The 20751-nt window shown below is 34.0% G+C and overlaps 1 protein-coding gene across 2 annotated transcripts in view; it reads left to right on the top strand.

Moving 5' to 3' along the window:
- Positions 1-20751, top strand: part of SPRED1 (sprouty related EVH1 domain containing 1) — a 104861-nt gene that overhangs the window by 36852 nt on the left and 47258 nt on the right. Inside the window, exon 2 of one of the 2 annotated variants that reach the window (XM_016220393.2) lies at positions 14649-14823. In XM_016220393.2, the coding sequence (XP_016075879.2) occupies positions 14649-14823 (175 nt within the window). Of the gene's footprint in view, positions 1-14595; positions 14824-20751 lie in introns of those variants that run through there. The other variant, XM_087822372.1, reaches the window with a different exon arrangement.

The following is a 20751-nucleotide window of genomic DNA, read 5'->3' as shown; positions in this document are numbered from 1 at the left end:
CTTACTATTTAATTGCATATGGGAAAATTGAAGGGTTAAGGAAATCTCACGAAGAAAAATAGCTCTGAAACGAAATCTTAGTTATTTTTATATAACTGGAGAAGTGTTACCAAGAGAGGGTGTCTTTGCTTTGATCCCCAAAGGGGGGATCCCTGTTCTTTTGGTTAATTGACATCTGCCAAGACTTTCTCCTCAGAAGACTTGATTCAGAGGAGCATATGTCCTACCTTTCCACTTTTAAGTAAATCTACTCTGTGCCAGCACAAATTGACTGGAAGGTCTTATAAACTCTCTCACTTGCCTTTTTCCCCTACTTCAGATACATATTTGATATTCTATGGCAGTCACTTTTTAAGTAAAATGCTATTAGAATTTCTTCTACCTCTGTCAGTGACATTTTAGGTGATGCGTTGGAGGATATCTTAAAAGCAGCAGTGTTTTTTCACATTTACAACTCAGGTTATTAAAAAGTGACTATAGTCATTTCTTACTGGTTTTTATTTTTATACAGTTAGAGTATTATTATAATGACTAGATTACATGTAATCAGGCAATATCAATATTTAGCTGATGTTAGTAAATTACAATGAGAAAGTACATTTTTAAATAAGATATGTACGTAAATGTGTTCCCATCAACTTAGCAGTTTTATATAATAATAAAGACTTAACCAAATCCATTCTTCTTATTGGAAAAATTATCGTGGGTTAACTTTTTAAGCTCTGTTTTTTTGGAATCCTGATGAAGATAGAACATCAGTTGTATTAGACAACATTGTGGACTGGTAAATAGCATCTGGACCTGGAGGTTTTTGAATGAACTATAGTAGTGGACCCTTATCTGAGGGATATGTCCCAAGATCCCCGAAACTGCAGATAGTACCAAATCCTGTGTATGCTGTTTTTTCCTATACAAATATACCCATGATAAAGTTCAATTTATAAGTTAGGCACAGTAAGAGATTATAACAATAACTAATAAAAACCTAGAACAATTATGAGAATAAAATAAGGGTTACTTGAACACGTGCACTGCCATACCATGATTGCCTAATGTGCTAACAGATGGCTACTAAGTGACTAAAGGATGGGTGGCATATACAGTGTGGCTATGATGGGCAAAGGGGTGATTACATCCTTGGGTGGGATGGAGTGAGGCAGTGCGATATAGCATCTCACTGCTCACAACAGTGCACAATTTAAAATTTATGAATTGTTTTTTTTCTGGACTTTTCCATTTAATATTTTCAGACCACAGTTCACTGCAGGTAACTGAAACCTCAGAAATCAAAACCACGTATAGAGGGAGGGGAATAATGTATATGCCTGGTGGAAAGCCAGAGCTTTGATCTGCCCTGAGTGGTGTATTCTTTTACCTGGGTGTATTCTTGCCAGGACTTAAAGAAATATGTCCATGAGACTGTTAGGAAATATTTTAGTTCCTCTATGGAGTGTGGGGCTTTTAAGCCAGGAGTAATTTTTACCCATGGGGTTTCATTCCTTCATAACTGTACTATTAGTTAAGGAGCTAAACTGCTATGAGGACTGCTGAAGAGAAGTCTTGAAGTTACCCTGCTGTGTTTCTTTTCTTTTCTTTTTTTTTTTTTTTAGGTTAAGGATGCTAAGTAGTCTAATTCAGGTTGCCTGGACTTTGATTATTTAGTTCAGCTGAAAACAATCCATTAAGAGTGGGTATTGCAGATACCCTTTTGGTATTGTCATTACCTGCATGTGAAATACTGTTTATTGGTTGCAGTAGGAACAGAGTTGTGATGGAACAGGTAAATGTTGAGTGGCAAGTTCTTGCTGTGTATGAGGTACTCTGCATGGTACGGAGCAGCGTAAGGTGTAAATGGGAGAAGGTTGAAGTTAAATAATGGAAGGTAATGTTAGAGGAATTATAAGGGTAGTAACTGCCTAATGAAAAATACAGATGATAAATATATTGAATTCATCAGAAGGAGAAGCCCTTATAGTCTCTAGAAGTCAAGACAAGAATTAAATATGGGTTTTTAACATGGAAGTAAAGAGCATTCCAAGGGAAAAAATACTATCAAAGGTAATAATTACATTTTATTTCTTAGGTGGGTACTTCAGTGTATATAAAAAAAAGAAGGCATTGGGGATTTGGTAGAAAGTGAGATTCCAGATAGAATGCCGTCTTTTCAATATAAGCTCACCTGACAACTTATTTTTATAATCTTTTTGTAAGATTCCCTATCCAATATGGTAGCTGTTAGCTACACATAACTATCAAGCACTAGTCAGAATCAACATGTGCTATATATATAAAATGTGCACCAAATTTTGAAGACTTGGTATGAAAGAAAAGGTAAATTATCTCATTATTTATATTGATTTTCTATTAAAATGATATTGTTGGATATATCAGATTAAATCAAATATATTATTAATATTAATTTTGCCTGTTTTTACTTTTTAAAAATTGAGGTAAAATTAACAAATTTAACCATTTAACAAATATAACCATTTTAAAGTGTACAATTTTTTGGCATTTAGTACATTCACAATGTTGTGCAACCACCATCTCAGTCTAGTTCCAAAACATTTTTATCACCGTAAAAAACATACCCACTATGTTTTCTGTCTATAGATTTACCTATTCTGGATATTTCTTATAAATGGAATCATGTAATATGTGACCTTGTGTGTATGGCTTCTTTCATTTGGCATTATATTTGTGAGGTTCCACATTGTAGCATATCAGTACTTCATTTTTTATAGATGATGTTATATTAATTATTAATAGTATGGTATTGAAGCCTTCAACTATTATTGTAGATCTATTTATTTCTCCCTTCAGCTTTGTTAGTTTTTTCTTCATGTGGTTTGGGACCCTGCAGTTTTGGTACCTATATGTTTATAATTGTTATGTTGTCTTAAGTAAGACTGGGGCGGTATTGATATATTCATCCCAGCTCTCTTTTGGTTATCGTTTCATGGACTATCTTTTCCCATTTTTTCATTTTTAAACCTGTTTGTGGTTTTGGCTATAAAGTGAATCTCTTGTAGATAGTATATAGTTGGATTGTGTGTAGTTTTGTAAATTCTTTCTGCCAGTCTCTGCCTTTTCATTGGATAGTTTAATCCACTTACATGTAAAATCATTACTAATACTGTAGTGAAGTACTTTCACTATTTTGCTGTTTGTTTTTTGTATATTTCATACTTTTTCTGTTCTTTATTTCCTCCATTTCTTCCCTATTTTGTGCATTTGATTTTCTTATAATACTTTTAATTCCATTCTAATTTCTTACTTTCTCTCTATATATTTTAGACATTTTCTTAGTGGTTATCGTGGGGATTACAGTTAACATCCTAAATTTATAACAACTATAGTTTAAACTTTTATTAGCTTAGGTTTAATAGGATATACAAACTCTGCTCCTTTACAGGTCTCTATTCCATTTTATGTTGTAACAAATTACATTTATACATTTATGTGACTATTAACTTAGATTTATAATTATTGAAAACAAAAACAAAGCTACAATCCAAAAATGCCTTAATAATGAGTTTATATTTACCTATGAAGTAACCCTTACCAGAATTCTTTATTTTTTCATATGGTTTTGTTTTCATGTCTAGTGTCCTTTTATGTTAAACTGAAGCACTCATTTTAGCACTTGTAGAGCTGATCTACTAGTGTCAAACTTCCTCAGGTTTTTAGTTATCTGAGAATGTCTTAATTTCCCCTTCACTTTTTAAGGATAGTTTTGCTGTGTATAGTTCTTGGTTGACAGTTTTTTCCCCAGCCCTTGCCTCATTGTTTCCTATGAGAAATTGACTCTTAATTTTTTAAAAAAATATGTTTTTATTGATTTCAGAGACAGGAAAGGAGAGGGAGAAAGAGAGAAACATCAATGATGAGAGAGAATCATTGATTGGCTGCCTCCTGCGCGGTCACACACACACACACACACACACACACACACACACACACACACACCCACCCCCCCACCCCACCCCCAGATGGGGAGTGAGCCTGCAACCCCGGAATACGCCCTGACTGGGAATCGAACCTCAGTCACCTGGATCATAGGTTGATGCTCAACCTCTGAGCCACGAGGGCTGGGCTTGACTCTGAATTTTATTGAGACTCCCTTACAGATAATGTATAGCTTCTTTCTTGCACATTCAAGATTCTTTGTCTTTCAACAACTTGGTTATTTATTGTCTTGGTTTTTAGCTCTTTGTCCTTTTTGGAGTTTTAACTCCTTAAATGCATAGGTTTATGTCTTTTATCAAATATGGAAAGTTTTTTGGACCTTTTTTCTTCAAATCTTCTTTCTTCCCCATTGTCTTTTCTCCTTCTGAGACTGTCCATTCCATATATGTTGGTATGTTTTATAGTGTCCTGCAGATTTCTTAGGCTTTGTTCCTTTTTCTTCATATTTCTTTCTGTACCTTAGACTGGATGATTTTAGTTTACCTATTTTTAAGCTCACTAATTCTTCTCCCTGCTCAACTCTGTGACTGAAACCCTCCAGTGAATTTTTCATTTTAGTTACTGTACTTATTATTAGCTTCAGAATTTCTATTTGGCTCCTTTTTATAATTTGTTTCTTTATTGCTCATACATTGTTTTCCTGGTTTCCTTTATCTCTTTGAGTATATTTAAGAAAGTTGATTTTAAGTGTTTGTATAGAAAGTCCAATGTATATGCTCCCTCAGGGACCATTTCTGTTAATTTCATCTGTGAATAAGCCAAACTTTCATGTTTCTTTTCATGCTTCATAAATTTTTGTTGGAAACTGACCTTACTGAATGTTATAATGTGATAACTCTGGAAATCAGATACATTAGGGTTTGTTTTTGTTGCTGGCTGTGAGATGTAGTTTGTTTGGTTACTTTTCTAAACTATTTTTGTAAAGTCTTTATTCTTTGCCATGTGTGGTATCTGAAGTCTCTGTTCCTTTAGCCTGTGGTTTTCTCATGCTTTGACAGCTAAAAAAAAAAAGAAAGAAATAAAAACTCTTTCAGTCTTTGCAGATTATATCAAGGCACTCCTTCAGTGCTTACCCAAGCCCTTTACAACTTTGCCTTACCCTTTATTTCCTGCTTGTGCTGAGCCTGGAGGTCAGCCCAAGATAAAACCTTAGAGTCTTCTCAGATCTTTCCTGAACATGTGTTGTTTATTGTGTGTTCATGTGGCTTTCTGAATTCACCAGTATATGAGATCAGTTTTGATTGCTCTAATTTCATAAAGAAACTGTCTCCTCAGCTTTTCCTCCCAGGTTTTTGGTACATCTGTTGTTGGCCTCTATAATATTTTGTCCTTGGCAGCAGCTGGTTGGTTGTTTGCTTTACAGTGTATTTGAGGAACACAAACACCTTGCATTGATCCTTCTAGCTCCAGACACAATTCTTTGAACTAAGGTCTGTTCTCTCTCTGGAACCAGGAACCAGGATCCCTTGCTGAGAAGGTAGGCTTCTGTCTTCAAGATCACTGCTGAGGTGTGGGAGTGGAGAGTGGGATTAGGCCAACTACCAGTAAAAGCACCACAGTTTTCCTATCATTTTAAAGTTGCCTTTTGATAGAGCATTTACTTGGTCTCTGACTATTTTCTAGAGTTCTAACAAAGAAAATTCTGACAAATTTTTACTCTGTTAGTGTTTCTGTTGAGGGTTGGGCCCTTGGAGCTACTTTCAATACCATCTTCCTCTTTCTACTTTTTAAAAGTAACTACTAGAAAATTGAAGGTTACATATATGGCTTGCATTTTCTGTATTTTGGACAGCACTGCTGTAGAGTAGTAAGTTTTCAGTGAATATTGAATCCATTTATGTGGCATTTGAAACTGTTTAAAGTTTTCAAAGTTCCCACAGTTGTGCACAATTAGGATTAGCTATTTGCCCTTATACTTTTTATTCCCAGACTAGTGTGACATTTTTAGAGGAACTCTTTACACTTCTTTCAAAAGGATGAAGTGTTAACATTGTGTAATTATGTACCTGTATCATTGTAGTCTCCTAAATTTTGACTAGATTCTCATTTGATTAAGTGTACAAGTCAGTTTGTGCTGTCCACTTCTCTCCAAAAGCATTCTTGATAGGTATTCATAAGAACTGAGCATTCTTCATCTGATTTTTAAATTTCTATACAAGTATTACTAAATTCCTATTTTACGGAAATAATAGTAGGACACATTTTCAAGCATTGGCCATATCCAGGTCTCTTAGATGTTAGTGATTTTTAATACTATATGTATTTATACTTCACTTTTCTCAGGAGATTATACTGTAGATTAATTTGGGCCATATCTTGACTCCATATCTTTTTAGCATCTTTGGCTTGTTTGCCTGGTCCATGAAGAACTGCCGTCTTAGATATGCAGGTTTGCCAGCTTACCTTTCTTATTCCTCTGTTCCTTGCCAGTAAGATGTTACATGCATGGTTATATGCATTCTCAGCTTCAGTAGGCTGTACTTTAAATACTTGCTGACAGGTGCATTTAAAAAAGTGAGTGCTCTTCGCTTCTATTAAATAAGGTTGCATGTGCAGAACCGTAGGAGTTGGCAACGTGTTCAAAAGTTGTGGGTACAAATGTAAGGGATTCTGCTGGCTTCCCTAGAGAAAGGCATCTTAAATGCTGATAATGAAAGAAATGCCTCCTGAGTGTCAACTGAATCTCCTTGAGTCTACAGAGACAGCATCGATCTCTCACTAAATTCTCTTTCCATTTCCCTGGAGTAGTCAGAAGAGTATTACTTTATCTTAGTCATAAATCCACAATTTTTTCATTAGTATTTGGTAGCATAGATAAGACCAGGCAATATAATTTTATTGAAGACACCGAGAAACAAGTGTAATAGACTACTGTATCTTCTTCCTACCTGGTGGAAAGGACTTTCTCATATAACCCCATGGTACACACAAGGATATCATGTACCTAATTTAAATCAGAAAAATGGAACAGTGTTTGCTTTTTTGTGTTAAATAAGAATTCTTAACCACAGCTAACCATCAAGTATTAATTATTTGAGTCTTCTACCCATATACCTTACAGGATGAAAGCACTTACAGAAGATGCCTAACTCAGTAATAGGCATCAAGAAGACTTCCTAGAGAGTAAAAAGTATAACTAGATAATGTATTAGCTTAGAGGTTGTCCAATAACCTTGGAGTCTGTAATGACACCTCTTTGTTAAAATTATGGCTGCTTTCAAGGGGCAAAAGTAATATTTCTTCTACCACCAGGAACCCTTCTCAAGCACATCTTTCTTTCTCAAAATATCCATCTAAGGTGCAAGAGCACTCTGGAATTCCCTCCTCTGTCTTTCTACCTTCTGCGTTCGTATCTTCTCTCTTATGACATGCCTACGTTTGTATATCCAATGTGGGAATATACAGTTTTCCTCAGGTAGGACCTGATTTCTTATCTCCCCTTTCACAGAGCAATTTTGTTTAGTAAAATGAGCCAACATATCTTTAGAAGAAATACGTGCATACGATGCTATTTGAGGGATGTTCTATAGAAGTATGTGGAGAAGGCTGGGATGCCAGGCTATATTTGAACAAGTTTGTGTATCTGGGGGAAACTACAAGTAGTAAACTACTTCTATTAAATGTTTACTTCTTTTATACCCAGTTTCTGTAATAATATTTAATATTTGGATGATAATGTTTACTTAAAATATATTGTAGAGAATAGGATGTTTTGTTACTGTAAATATCCCCCTGTGGAAAATGTTATAAATTCCTGTGTACTTGAACAGATCTTAAGGGGTTCTAAGTATCTTTGGGGGGGGGGGCTGTTTTGTTTTGGTACTATGGTAATCTAAAGGTCAGAAGTCCAAATAATCTCACTATGCTAAAATCAAGGTATTGGTAGGGCTGCATTCCTTCTCAATGGAGGACCCAGAGAAAAATAGTTTTCTTCCCTTTTCCAGCTTCTAAGAATCCTGCATTCTTTGTTTTATGACCCTTATCTGTGTTCAAAGCCAAGCAGTGTAGCATCTGCAAATCTATATGCCTCCTTTTTCCACTTAAATTGACATTATATTGGTTTTGTTTTCCTTTTCTGAATATTGCTTAAAGTATTTTGTTCCTTTGGAAGTGTGATAATTTTATGGTTTACTTGAGGGAGGATGATGTAACTTCACTTAACCAGCATTTGGGTAACTCATTTGCTAGGAAATATCATCTTTATAAATGTTTAAATTAGAGGACCTAAAATTTTATCAGAGAGCAACATATTCTTAATCTCAGGTTTGTGAACCTCTTGGAATTGTATTCAAATATGAGTTTTTAGCTATATATGTTTGTTTTGGTTTTTTCTCTCAGAGAAATAGTCCATAGCTTTAATCACAATTTCAGTTAGCATCAGTGATTACCCTAGTACCTCAATTTAAGAACCATTTCTATACAAAACAAAATGACTTCCACAGATCTGGCTTTTTCTCATATCTGTTTCCTAGATTTATATACATTTCTAATTGCCAGTTGGTCATTTATAATATAATAACTGACGGTTTTTAAACTTAATATTTCTAAAACACTTTCCTTTGTTTTTCTCTCCTTTTCTCTCTGTTCCCCTCTTTCTCTCTGCTGTCTCATCCTACCCCCCACCCCCCCACCCCCCTGCACCTCCAGACACAGTGCTGAGAGCAGTTTGATTCCAAGATGTTAATTTCTTTTTTTTTACCTTTCTGACAGAGAGCCTGCTTATATCTCTTCTCATTTTCTTTCCTTTCTCTCTTTTTCTCCCTCTCTCTTTCTAAGAAATGGGCTCAGGAAACAAGTTACAGAGGCAAAAGAAGGGCCCTTGGAACTTAGGAGAGAGAGGCAAGAAACACATGCCTGGGGCAGCTCAGCGGCGCACTCACGGAGAGAGCCGCCTCTTTTTCTTTAGTTCCCAGTTTTTACATGGGTACATGGTTGCCTGGAAATACAAACTACAATTTCTAGCTTCCCTTACGGATAGGTTTAGTATTATGACAACATGCCTTTATAAACATCTATATTTATTAAGATGTTATTATGTAAAAGTTGTTATAACAACTTCCTTAGTAATCGCTTTGCCAACAGTCTCTCTTGTTACACATTTTTCTGCTCTTTCGGGTTGTGTAAATCTTTATTAAACACCCTCTTTTGATAGGAAACTTAGTAAGGAAGGACATAATTGATGTATATTGGCAATATTGTAATAATTTGCCAGTTTTTTTGGTGAAGATATAATTGAGAACTATTTGAAATAATGTTAAATATATCAATGAAGTTAAAAAAAACAACACCTGGAAGTTTTAAAGTATGAAAAGGCAGGAAGATTTAGAAGTTGTATTAAGTGTAGGAATGAGACGGGGAAGTTTTCTAGTACAGATCCATGCTAGACCAGAATAGGCCCTAGATACAAAAAGAAACTATTGGAGATAGGTCTCAATTCCACAACACTGTTCAACAGCTATGAAGATCTGGTTTCCGTGCCCAGGAGAACAGAGAATCATATGTAGCAGAGAAACAAAAGACCAAAGTGGTCTTAATTTCTGGGTAATAGAAAAAAAACTACTGTGAGTTATAATTCAGTAAATGCATTAATTCTGCTCTGCCTGACATAGGTGATTTGAAAGATTTTCAGAGAAAGTAGAGTATTTTGTTTGCTAAAATGAATTCAAAAGAAAAAAAAGTTTTATTTCTTAATGGGCTCTAAAAGGTTTAAAATAGGTATGTATGTATGAGATCTTACAAAAAGTCAACAGCACAAATCATAAAAGAAAAAATGAAATACATTTGACCGTAGTAAAATAAAAGCTTTGTTCTTTAAACGATGAACATTAAAAAATAAAAGAAGGCACAGATTGGAAGGAGGTATATATAATTAAAGTAACTGGCAAAGAATTAATATCTATAATATAAAGAATTTATGCAGATCAATAGAACAAAGACAAAGGATAGGAAAGATAGCACAGAAAGAATGAAAAGAGCAAGAAGGCAGATGGGTAAATATATAATAGGTTTGGTAGTAACAGAGCAGGAGGTTTCTACAAGGGCAAAAGGAAACTTTTTAAAAAAGGGGCCGTTTATCTTTGTGTTTGGTCCTCCTTTTGCCTTAACTTTTCTTGAAATACCAGTTGAAAATTCTAGAAAATAAAACTCATGGTTACTATTAAGATTAGATAATTAAGAACACTTGCTGTATAGTCATAACCTCATCAGCAAGTTATTTTGGCTCTTCCCCCAAAGTAGACCCGAGTCAGTCCATTTCTCTGTGTCCGTTAGTATCACCCTAGTCCAATCCAACAGCACCTCTCACCTGGATTTCTACATTTGTTGTCTAAATCTACTGTGGATGAAAGGATATATTTGATGTCATTGTTCAAATAAGATCAGAGATTAACAGTTGAAGTACAATTTAGATTTTGAATAAAATAAAGGAAACCAAGCAACAATTTGCAATAAAAGCCTCTTCATTTCATTAGAATGAAAGCTAGGCTTAAAAAGTGGTTGTTATGTAGTTCATTGTCAACGTGAAGAATAGAGCTTTAGTTGGAAGTATTTTTGAAAATAATACTAAAGAACTATTTCTTGTCAGATTTGACTTTTTGGGTAAATCAGCGGGAACAAATGCCTTTCAACTAACTATTAGAGTGAAATTTCTGAGAGCACGTTGTCATCATCAGTGGCTGTTATGTCAGAGACTAGTAGGTTGCAAATATGATACCCAGAGAGTAAAAATCTAACAAATTTTTAAATATAAATTCCATGATGGCAAATATTATTTTTCTTTACTTTGCACATTTATTAGAATGGGCTTCTATTGTTTACGTGATCAGGAAAAATGTTTATTACTTTAAATAGAAGAGTATGATTTGGTTTCTTGCTCTTAAGTCAGTTTTATGGAAGGAGGGAATGACAAGTGCAAACTTTAATATGCTATAAAGAAGAATATGACAGTTTGTAAGAGCTGCCATTAGTCTTTGGGAGCGGGTTCGTGTTTTAGACAAAAGAATTACTGCTTTTATTTGGGAAAAGAGGAGGACATTTGAGGGCAAGGAGGTTATGAGATTAAAAACAAGTGGAAAATATTAATCTTGTCAAGAATGAAGGTCTGTCACAAAAAATAACCCCACATGATACTGAACAACTTGAATTTTTATGGTAAGTATTTATTCTAGTCTTAGGTCTTGAAGTTGAAAGCTGAGTTGTTAAATTATAAACTAATGAAGGCTATGGTAAGGGGAATACAGATTTACATAGGTTTTTGGAATACTTTAAAGCTTGAAGGATCATGTTGAATAGATAAGAAAAACACATATATTTAGTATAGTTGAAAACATGAGATTCAAAAAAGTTTATTTAAATTACTGGCCAACTTAAAAATCTCTTGTTGTGTTAAGGTGAGCAGTGAATAGGGCAGCTTTACTCTTCCTGTGAGGAAATATTGTTTTATTCAATTTTCCTAGACAGCACAGCACATCTCTTCTAGGTCGTACTTTTATAAAGTAAAACAAAAGAAATTGGGGCTGTTGTGAGGAATTATGTTAGGGATACTTTTGTTTAAAACATATTTATACACTGTTGAAAATAACATTCTAAAATGTTTACAATAGCTTGTGTAAAGCCAAAGACAGATAAAATGTGTGTTTTTAATTGATTTAAATTTCCTATAGTTTTTAAATATTAATTTAATAATTTTTGAAGAAACTCAGAAATGAAGAGATTATACCTAATTTCACCATCCTAAAGTGACTACTAGGGTTTTTTTAAATAATCTTACTTACATACATTTTTATAGTTTTAAAATATAGAATATGCCTGAGAACCATTATACAAGTTGTAAATGAGAGTTTGAAAGATTCAAAGATGATAAAATAAGAGTCTGTGCCCTAAAGAGGATAGCTGTTCTCACACTCTGAAGTCAAGATATACCCTAAGCTTCTAAATTGGGTATTTTTCTCCAAGTCTTACAGAATCTAGTATAAAAATTTTAAATTTTCCAGTTATTACCTAATTAGACAAGAAGGACAAGTCAGGATTCTGTAGTAAAATAGACACCTAAATTATTATTGGGAACTTGAATTTAGGTTTTAACCCACTTCTTGGTAACTTCACTGAACTTCAAATGTGTTGAGCTTCAAATACAAGGGTTTAGTTTAGTTCACAAATATTTAAACCCAATATGTCTAAGTTAGGTGCTATGCTTTTGATATATCCTTAGACTTGAAAGAAAATGATTTTCATCTAGTATTCTGTCTACACCTTCAAGTTGGTTTCCACTGAAATAAGTTTCCCTGGGTTCTTGAGATACATGCTGTGTTTATAGTAGAGGTATTTGTTCCAGTCCCTCCCAGGAGGAGGATTCCAATTTGATATTTATGTCAGTCCAGCCTTTATGCATCCATACCTCCACTGACCAGTTCTCTGAGTTGAAGATTGGTCAGCATTGGGCCAAAACTAGAATTAGAGCCTCTGAATAACTGAATAATAAAAAACTTAGATAGAATGTCACCTGTAAAGCTCAAGACTTTCAGAGCTTCTATATAAAGAATTATTTTGACCCTAGTAATAGACGATTATAGTTATCCATGTAAAATTTATTTTTCCCTACCTTGCTTTGAATTACCAGGATGACAACTACATCAGCTTAAAATTCTTTGTTGTAGTAATAATAATTAACACTTCTATAGTGTTTATTATATGTCAGGCATTGTTTACATTTTTTATAGGTGAATTCTGTGACATCTCAAGGACACACAGCTAGTAAGTTTTTGAGCCAGGATCCAAATTTTGAAAGCTTGACTTTAGACTTCTCACTCAACCACAGCACAGTACAGCTTTAAAAGTGTATAGCTCACTGATGAGATTTGTATATAGAATATATAAAGAACTTCTTAAAAATCAGTAATAAAATGCAGCATAATAAAAAACAAAAACAAAAAAACAAAAGACTTATAAAGAAGCCATACAAATGGCCAGTAAGCATATGAAAAGATGCTCAACATCATGAGTCATCAGGGAAATGGGTATTAAAACCAGAATAGGTTACCACTATATACTCACTACAATGAATTAAATTTAAAAGTCTGAAAGCATCCAGTGTTGGTAAGGATGTGGAGCAACTGAAACTACCATACATTATTGATGGGACTATGATAATGGTATAACCAGTTTGGAAAACAGGATTTTAGTTTAGTTAAACATACTATCTGACCTATCAATTCCATTCCTAGGTAATTAAGAGAAATGAAAGCATATGTCTCTATAGAAAGGCTGTACTAGAATATTTTTAACAGCTTTATTCATAATAATCAACAGCTAGGATCAGTCCAAGTGTCCATCAATGTAAGAAAGAATAAATACAATATGATATATTTATTCAGTGAGAGGACTAGCAGGGGGGAAAAAAAAAAGAACTGTTAATACAATAACATAATTAGTGAAAGCAATCAGACTTAAAGGGTACAAGTGGTGATACTGTTTGATTCCATTTATGTGAAGTACCATAATAGACAAAAGTAATGTATATGTTAGAAATCAGAGCCATGGTTATCTATTTGATGGGAAGGAGGCTTAAGGGAATTTTCTGGAGTAGTGAAAATCTTTTATATCATGATTATCATGTTGGTTATGCAGATATGTACATTTGTCAGAATTTGTTGAATTATGTATTTAAAATCAATATATGTTATCATATGTGAAATACCTTTCAATAAAATACATAAAGTAAAAGAAAGGAGAGGGGGAGATTTCAGACAAGCACTATGATGAGAAATTACAGCTGGCAGCCTAAGACTTAGAACATACAGAGAGACTAAGTAGTAGCATAGAGCTGTTACATAGAACCTCTGTTGACATTCATAATAACCAAGACAAGTTTAAGTTCAGTATAATTTTCTAAGAAGTCAGCAAGATATACTACTCTTAGAAAGAATTTCATCAGTAATTTTATTAAAAGTTTTAGAACTAAAATGCTTAGGTGTTGGTTATCTAGAACATTAGTAGCTGAAACACACTTAGATTTTGTGTAAAATATAGTTGTGGTTAATACTGGGAAATGATTCTGAGTGGAACTAGAATGTAGTTTCTTCAAAATAGAGTCTGCCAAGAAGAAGGCATGAAAGCTTTCTATAGGCTAATTTGCTCAATAAAGTTACTGAAACAGAACATTTGTCTTTATATGATTTGTGTGATTTAGATTCCAGTTCTTAGAAGAAATAAAAAGTGGGGTATCCGAGTTTAGAATTTTATTTATAATCTAATCCAGAAGTGTTAGAAACTTAGAGGTTTCACTATTAAATATACCAAAATACAGTAGTAATTTGTCCAGGTGAATATATATAGACAAGTTTGATGATGGCCCATGTAATTTGAGTGTTTGTCTCCGGGATTTTTCTTAACTTGCTCCATGGCACTCAAATGTGCTTAAAACTATAAATGATTAATTGAAGTAAGAGTTCTGTAGTCTTATTGTGAGGTTAGTTTTCCAAATAAAGGTTAACCTTTTAAGTTAGTTTGTGGTTTTTGACCTCTTTCAAATAGGTTACTTTCTGTGGACTATCATGGAAGTAGTAAACACTTTAGTTACTACACATTAACTAACATGGTCTTCGGTTTTTCATGTAAGACTGACAGCTTGACTGGTTTTTGTTTATGGGAAAGCTAATTTATAATCTTTGCATTTATTTTAGTAATAGTTATGCACGAGTGCGAGCTGTGGTGATGACCCGGGATGACTCAAGTGGTGGATGGTTACCACTTGGAGGGAGTGGACTGAGCTGCGTCACTGTCTTCAAAGTCTCTCACCAGGAAGAGAATGGCTGTGCTGACTTTTTTATCCGTGGAGAGCGACTCAGGGACAAAATGGTAATTAATAATACATTTATTGTTATAATTTTACGATTCCATAGAATGAATTATTTGTTTAAAATTATGACTAGAGTACCATAATTTATGAGAATAATTTTTGCCCAGGATCAATGATTATGTTTCTGGAGCTCTTTTAATATTAAGCACAATGGACTATTCCTGTTTTTTTGCAACTGAAACTGACAATATACACATGTTGGAAGTGAGCTGCTTTTCTGGTTAGATTTAATGGAAGTATTCATTGATAGTCCCCCTAGTTATTAAACCAGGTAGACCCTGCCTCTCCTCCCCACTATCTCCTAGACTGGAGGCTGGCAAGCTATATAGTCCACAGGCCAAATCCGGGCTTGCCACCTGTTTTCGTCTGGCCCATGAGTTGGTTTTAGCATTTTTTTAAAATTTAGTTAATTTATTGATTGAATTTAGAGAGAGAGGGAGAGAGAAAGGGGGCAAGAGATAGAAACATCAATTTGCCGTTCTACTTATTGATGCATTCATTGGCGGCTGCTTGTATGTGCCCTGACCGGGAATCAAACCTGCAATCTTGGCATGTTGGTTCAATGCTCTAACCAACTGAGCTGCCTGGCCAGGGCCAGCATTTTTAAATAATTGAAAATAATCAAAGAAGAGTAATGATTTTGTGGCATATGAAAAATATATGAAATCCAAATTTCAATGTCCATATATAAAATTTTATTGGAACATAGCCAGGCTTATTCATTTACATTTTGTTTATGGATACTTTCATACTGCAATGGCAGACTTGAGTAGTTGCAACAGAGACCATAAATATCTGTTCCCTTAAACAGAAAAACGTTGCTAACCCCTACCCTAGACTTTTGATTTTTCAGGTTCTCTCTTCATTTCTAATTTATTTAGTTACTCTAGTCTCGTTAGATTTCCCGGTGACCAGCCTAGTTTTTAACATTGCTATCTTCCACCCAGACAAGTGTTTTCTTTCATCTATGTGTTTTAAAATTTGAATCTAACCTTTGGTAATGTTAAATATTTACTTTTTCATTAGTGTAGAAAGCTCTTTCTCCTTTATTTCATTTGTGAGCCAAAAAACAACTCTAATCATAATCCGAAAAGCTGAGTAATGTTAGTGTCATTTCTGCGTCAAGTAAAAGGAGAACATACTCTTAGAAGCATAATGAGAATAAAGTGCCAAAAATTTCTAAGACCCTTGAAAATGTATTTGTGAACTGGTTTGTGAGCTTATTTAGCATCTATAATGTCATTTCTATTGAAAGTGTATTTTAAATTTCAAATAATTTTTTCATACATGAACATTAAAATTATTTTTAATTTGTTGATTTAAAAGAGAGAGAGGAAGGGGGAGGGAGAGAGAGATTTGTTGTTCCGTTTATTATTTATGCATTCATTGGTTGCTTCTTGTATGTGCCCTGACTGGTGATCCAGCAAACTTAGTGTATCGGGACGACACTCTAAACAACTGAGTTACCTGTCCAGGGCCTGAACATTTTAAATAAATTTACTTTTAATTTCAGCTCTTGGTTTCTGGATAATTTTTACTGTTGAATTGTTTCAGTAATTTAACTTGTCTTGTTAAACTAACTTGTCTTGTGGACCTTGAAAGCCTTCCAGCTCTAGTGTTTTTTGAGTTTATGATTTACTCCTGACTGTATCTCAGTGAACCAGAATGTAGTTTTAGGATTGTAGGAAACCCCATTGAATTTTGAAGTATATGTAATAAATTTGACATGTCGTCTCTAAAAGTTTAAATATTTAAAGGTGATTTTGGCTTTCAATAAGATAGTGGCTGGCACATGCTAATGCTAATTTAAAGTAAGGCTTTGTAGACTTCTGAGAAAGAGCTTATGGTGACTTGCCCTGGAGTGTAATGCTTCTTGTCTAAGCTAATGATAACTGGGAAATGTTGTTGGAGTTGTTGTAAATTTTAGAAACTGAGTAAAATAGTGAAAATCTAAAAATATTGGCTATATTAATGGGCAGTTTACTTTAGGATAATTTAATAAGGGACATAATCTGCATAACTAGGAGTGGGGCTGATCAAAGACAGCCCAGACTGATGGATTAGGTGCTGCTCATTGTGGCTTTGACATAAAGCTAGTGAGAATAAACCTGGGATTCAGAAAGAACACAAACTTATTCCCTATGGCAGGACTTAAAAAGATCCCTTAGGTGTAGAATCATAATAGACTAACAAAAAAATATGTTCTTCTGATAGAAGCACTGACTTAGGAATCAGAACACCTGTTGTTTCACCTAACCATTTCTCCTCAAGGAAGCTTGTTATCTGTGTAACAGGGATAATAAATATATCTCATTGGAGACAGGAAGGAAAAATTACTCAGTTGGAGGATTGCCATATTTCTTGTAGAGATTAGCTATATAGTAAAGCATTTTAGGTTATGGGGATTTGTATGATTAAGGGCAGAGGCAATAATGCATGGTTTTAAATTGAAAACAGCGGTCTTGTGGAGTCTCAAGACAAATGGGACAGTGACATTAAAATAAGCAGATTAATTGCCCCCCTCTGCTGGTAATACACTTTTGACCAGATACTTCTGAAGCAATACAGACATGATGTATATATTCTTTTTCGTTATCACTGCATTTTGGAATTCTTAATTTCTATAGATATTTTTATTGACTGGTTTTATTTTGATTCAGTTTTTTGAGTTCTAGTTTTATTGATTTATCTAAGAAAGAAGTACTATGTGACTGTTGAGTCTATAAATTTACAAAGTTCTTCCTAAGTTGATAGTTTTCTTTAAAATCCTCTTGGTGAGTAAACTACATTTGAATCATATAAAAGATATTTGCTAAAAACTGTGCTCTGTATACATTTTTTGTCTGTCAGTCACAACTTAGAATCATCTACCTTAGATGAATTCTAGAAATGATTTCCTGCCCCTCATTCCACAAGAAAAACTTGTGCTCTTTAAGAAAGAATAGATAATCAGTAAAGAGATGTACCTGTGGCCATTTGTATAGCTAATAAAGAAAAATTGATACTATTTTAAGGAGCCTTCATTACTGGTAACAATAGTGAAGAAGAAAAAAGGCTTTTCTCAAGGGTGAAAGAAGCACTTTTGTAGAAGAGTTTTTCTAGCCTTTGATTAGCAATTACTTGTACTAAAAATATGTCTTTTACACTTCCCAAAGGGGTATATTTCACTTTTTTTTTTTTTTTAATAAGAAAGGGAGCACAAATAAAGCGTAGGCTGACTGGGATTTTTTTAGGAATGCAGCATTGTGTGTAATTGTGGTAGTCTAAGTCATTCATTTATTGGTTTGTTCAGAGTAATCAGAAATTATTTCCTGTGATGCTTACTTATAACTTCCTTGTTTTTATGATGCTTACAAAGGTAGAGTTTATTTTATAGGTTACCCTTCTGATACTCTAAATTAGAGCTTCCCAAGCTACTTGCCATGAATAAAAGTGGCTAGAGCCTGTAGGTTTGTTGCCTCTTAACCAGTAGCAACTCCTTGTTCCTGGTTGCCTTACAGATGTTATTTTTTAAAGTATGCTTGAGGAAAACATTGGGAAGCACTGAGAAACACCAGGTTTTTGGTGTTGTACTCTAAGGTAGTCAAAGTACTGCGGTGGGATGGTCTTTCACAAGGATAGGTTCTCAGAACCACTTTCTTTGATCTGTATGAGTTGCCTCCTCCATTTCCTTCTAAATCTTTATTGCCTTGATTTCTTCATTTAAGTCTCTAGTATAAGTTAGTTTTATATCCTGGATCATGTATTTCTTAAAATTTAACTGTTAATTTGTGTAATCTTTACTATAGAGCTTCACATTCCCCATAATAGAAAATTTCTCCTTTGTATTCATTTTTCCGTAGATATGTTGGCTCTTCTCTGTTAATATGAGACTTGTATTTTATTCACATTTTATCATATGTATAGGTTATGTTTTTTGACCATTTTTGGGCTGAATTGTATGTGATATGTAAGTTTAAAGTACTGTATTATTATAATACACCATTGGAGTCTTTATAAATAGCTGAATAAACTGTCCATAATGGCATTAAAAATTTGCTAAAATATTTACTACTAAACAGTTTTAAATTACGATGGGGATCTAAATTAGGTATTCTAATGTTTATGTAGTAGGCAATAAAATCCTGTAAATTTACAAATTTAATTAAAATTATGCTTTTAAAAGCATGTTATATGCTAAGAGATGACAAAAAATGGAATAGGTTACATAGAAAGGTACAGTAGGACTTTTAACATTTGGATTACTTAAGATCTGTGGAAACAAGAAGAAGGCATTGTGCTATGTCAGAGCAACGTTATAAGATAGTTGCCATTCTAAACTTATAGTGACAAAGGTAATAATGAGTACAGGTAAAAATAATAAAGGTAAAAATGAAGTGAAGAAAGGGAAAACAAGAAACATTTCAAGTTTAGGAAGTTGCCAAAGAGATTAAGGATATGTTTTTCAGATTAATAAGTATAATTAGGTTGTGGATAAAAAGTGGCTTATAAAAATGCTTGTAAGATAATAGTTTTACTGTTTAACATGACACATTGTAAAATGGGGTTTCTTTTCAGTTATTAGAGCCTAAAACAAAATTAGAGTATTAGTTTTCTAGGGAGAAAATAGTTTTAAGAGTAGCTTTCTTAACAATAAGACACACCTCCTTTCCACCATGGGAAACTTTAAAAGCCCAGGGAAACATTTTTGTGCCTTGGATTGAACTTTATAAAAGTACAGAACAACAATTTCCTGCTTAGCTTTTCCCACTGTGCCTCTGTGAATTATTGCATTGTGAAACCTCAGTCTTCCACTAAAGCCGATTGCATTAGCTAGTTTTCCCTTTAAGATTGAACAGCTCTGTCTCCTGAAAGATACTGGTTCTCCTATTCACTGTAATATCACAGTTGGGGTGGGGAGTGGGAGTAGAGATGGTGTTAGCATTTTTATTGTACTTTATTCGTCTTACAGGGTATTACTCTATCAGCCATATATATAAATCCTTTTATTGACACTGTACCATTCAGATCACCATCCTTTAGCTTTCATTTTCATCTGCTGACCTTAGCCATTCCTTCCCATAGCCAGCTTTTCCACATCTGAACCTCATCATTATTCTTGGCTACTTTGCTTTGCAGTCTTGACCTTTTGGTCTTCATTTCAGCAGGCTGCTTTCCTGGATCTGGTTGCTATCCAGAACTGTTCCATTTGAGGAATTTTACAATTTCCTGTCATTTCTTTTTTATTCCCCTTCTCTTGCTCTACAATTTCATGCTTATTCTATTACTTTGTGCCTCCGATTTTCTCCCAATTTGACTAGATTCCTCTGGCTTGAGTATCTTTTTTATTATTTTCTTTTTAAACAAAATAAACTGATGAACAAAATAGATCCAGAGACACAGAAGCATGGAACAGACTGAGGGATCTCAGAGGGAAGGAGTGGGTGGGGAGAGATTAATCAAAGAATTTATATACATATATGCATAATCTGTGGACCCAGACATTGGTATGGGGAAGGCCTGGGGGTGGGGTGGATGCGGGGTAGAGGGGATTAATGGGGGGGGCATCTGTAATACTTCCAACAATAAAGATAAAAATAAATCTAATCTAACTTTTTTTGTCAGTAATTTAAACTACTTCATATTTCAGTAGACAATATGTTGCTGAGTTTTTAACCTTACTTTACACTAAAGGAACTTCATTAAATTCTACATCATTAAAAGAAAATTACTACCCTTTTAAAGGCTAGTCTTTCGTGCTACAAGTATATATTGAGAAGCTGCTGTGTGCTAGACACTGTTCGAAGCATTGGGAATAGCTAAATGAACAATGACAGAAATTCTAGTTTTTAAGATAATATACAGTGTGGTGAGGATAAAGGAAAATCACAAGAAATAAATAAGATTAATATGCTAGATAGTCCTAAGTGATAATGGGTAAAACAAGT

Source organism: Miniopterus natalensis, chromosome 1, assembly GCF_054644295.1.
Source record: "Miniopterus natalensis isolate mMinNat1 chromosome 1, mMinNat1.hap1, whole genome shotgun sequence".
NCBI lineage: Eukaryota > Metazoa > Chordata > Mammalia > Chiroptera > Miniopteridae > Miniopterus > Miniopterus natalensis.
This window is presented reverse-complemented; position numbering and strand designations above follow the sequence as displayed.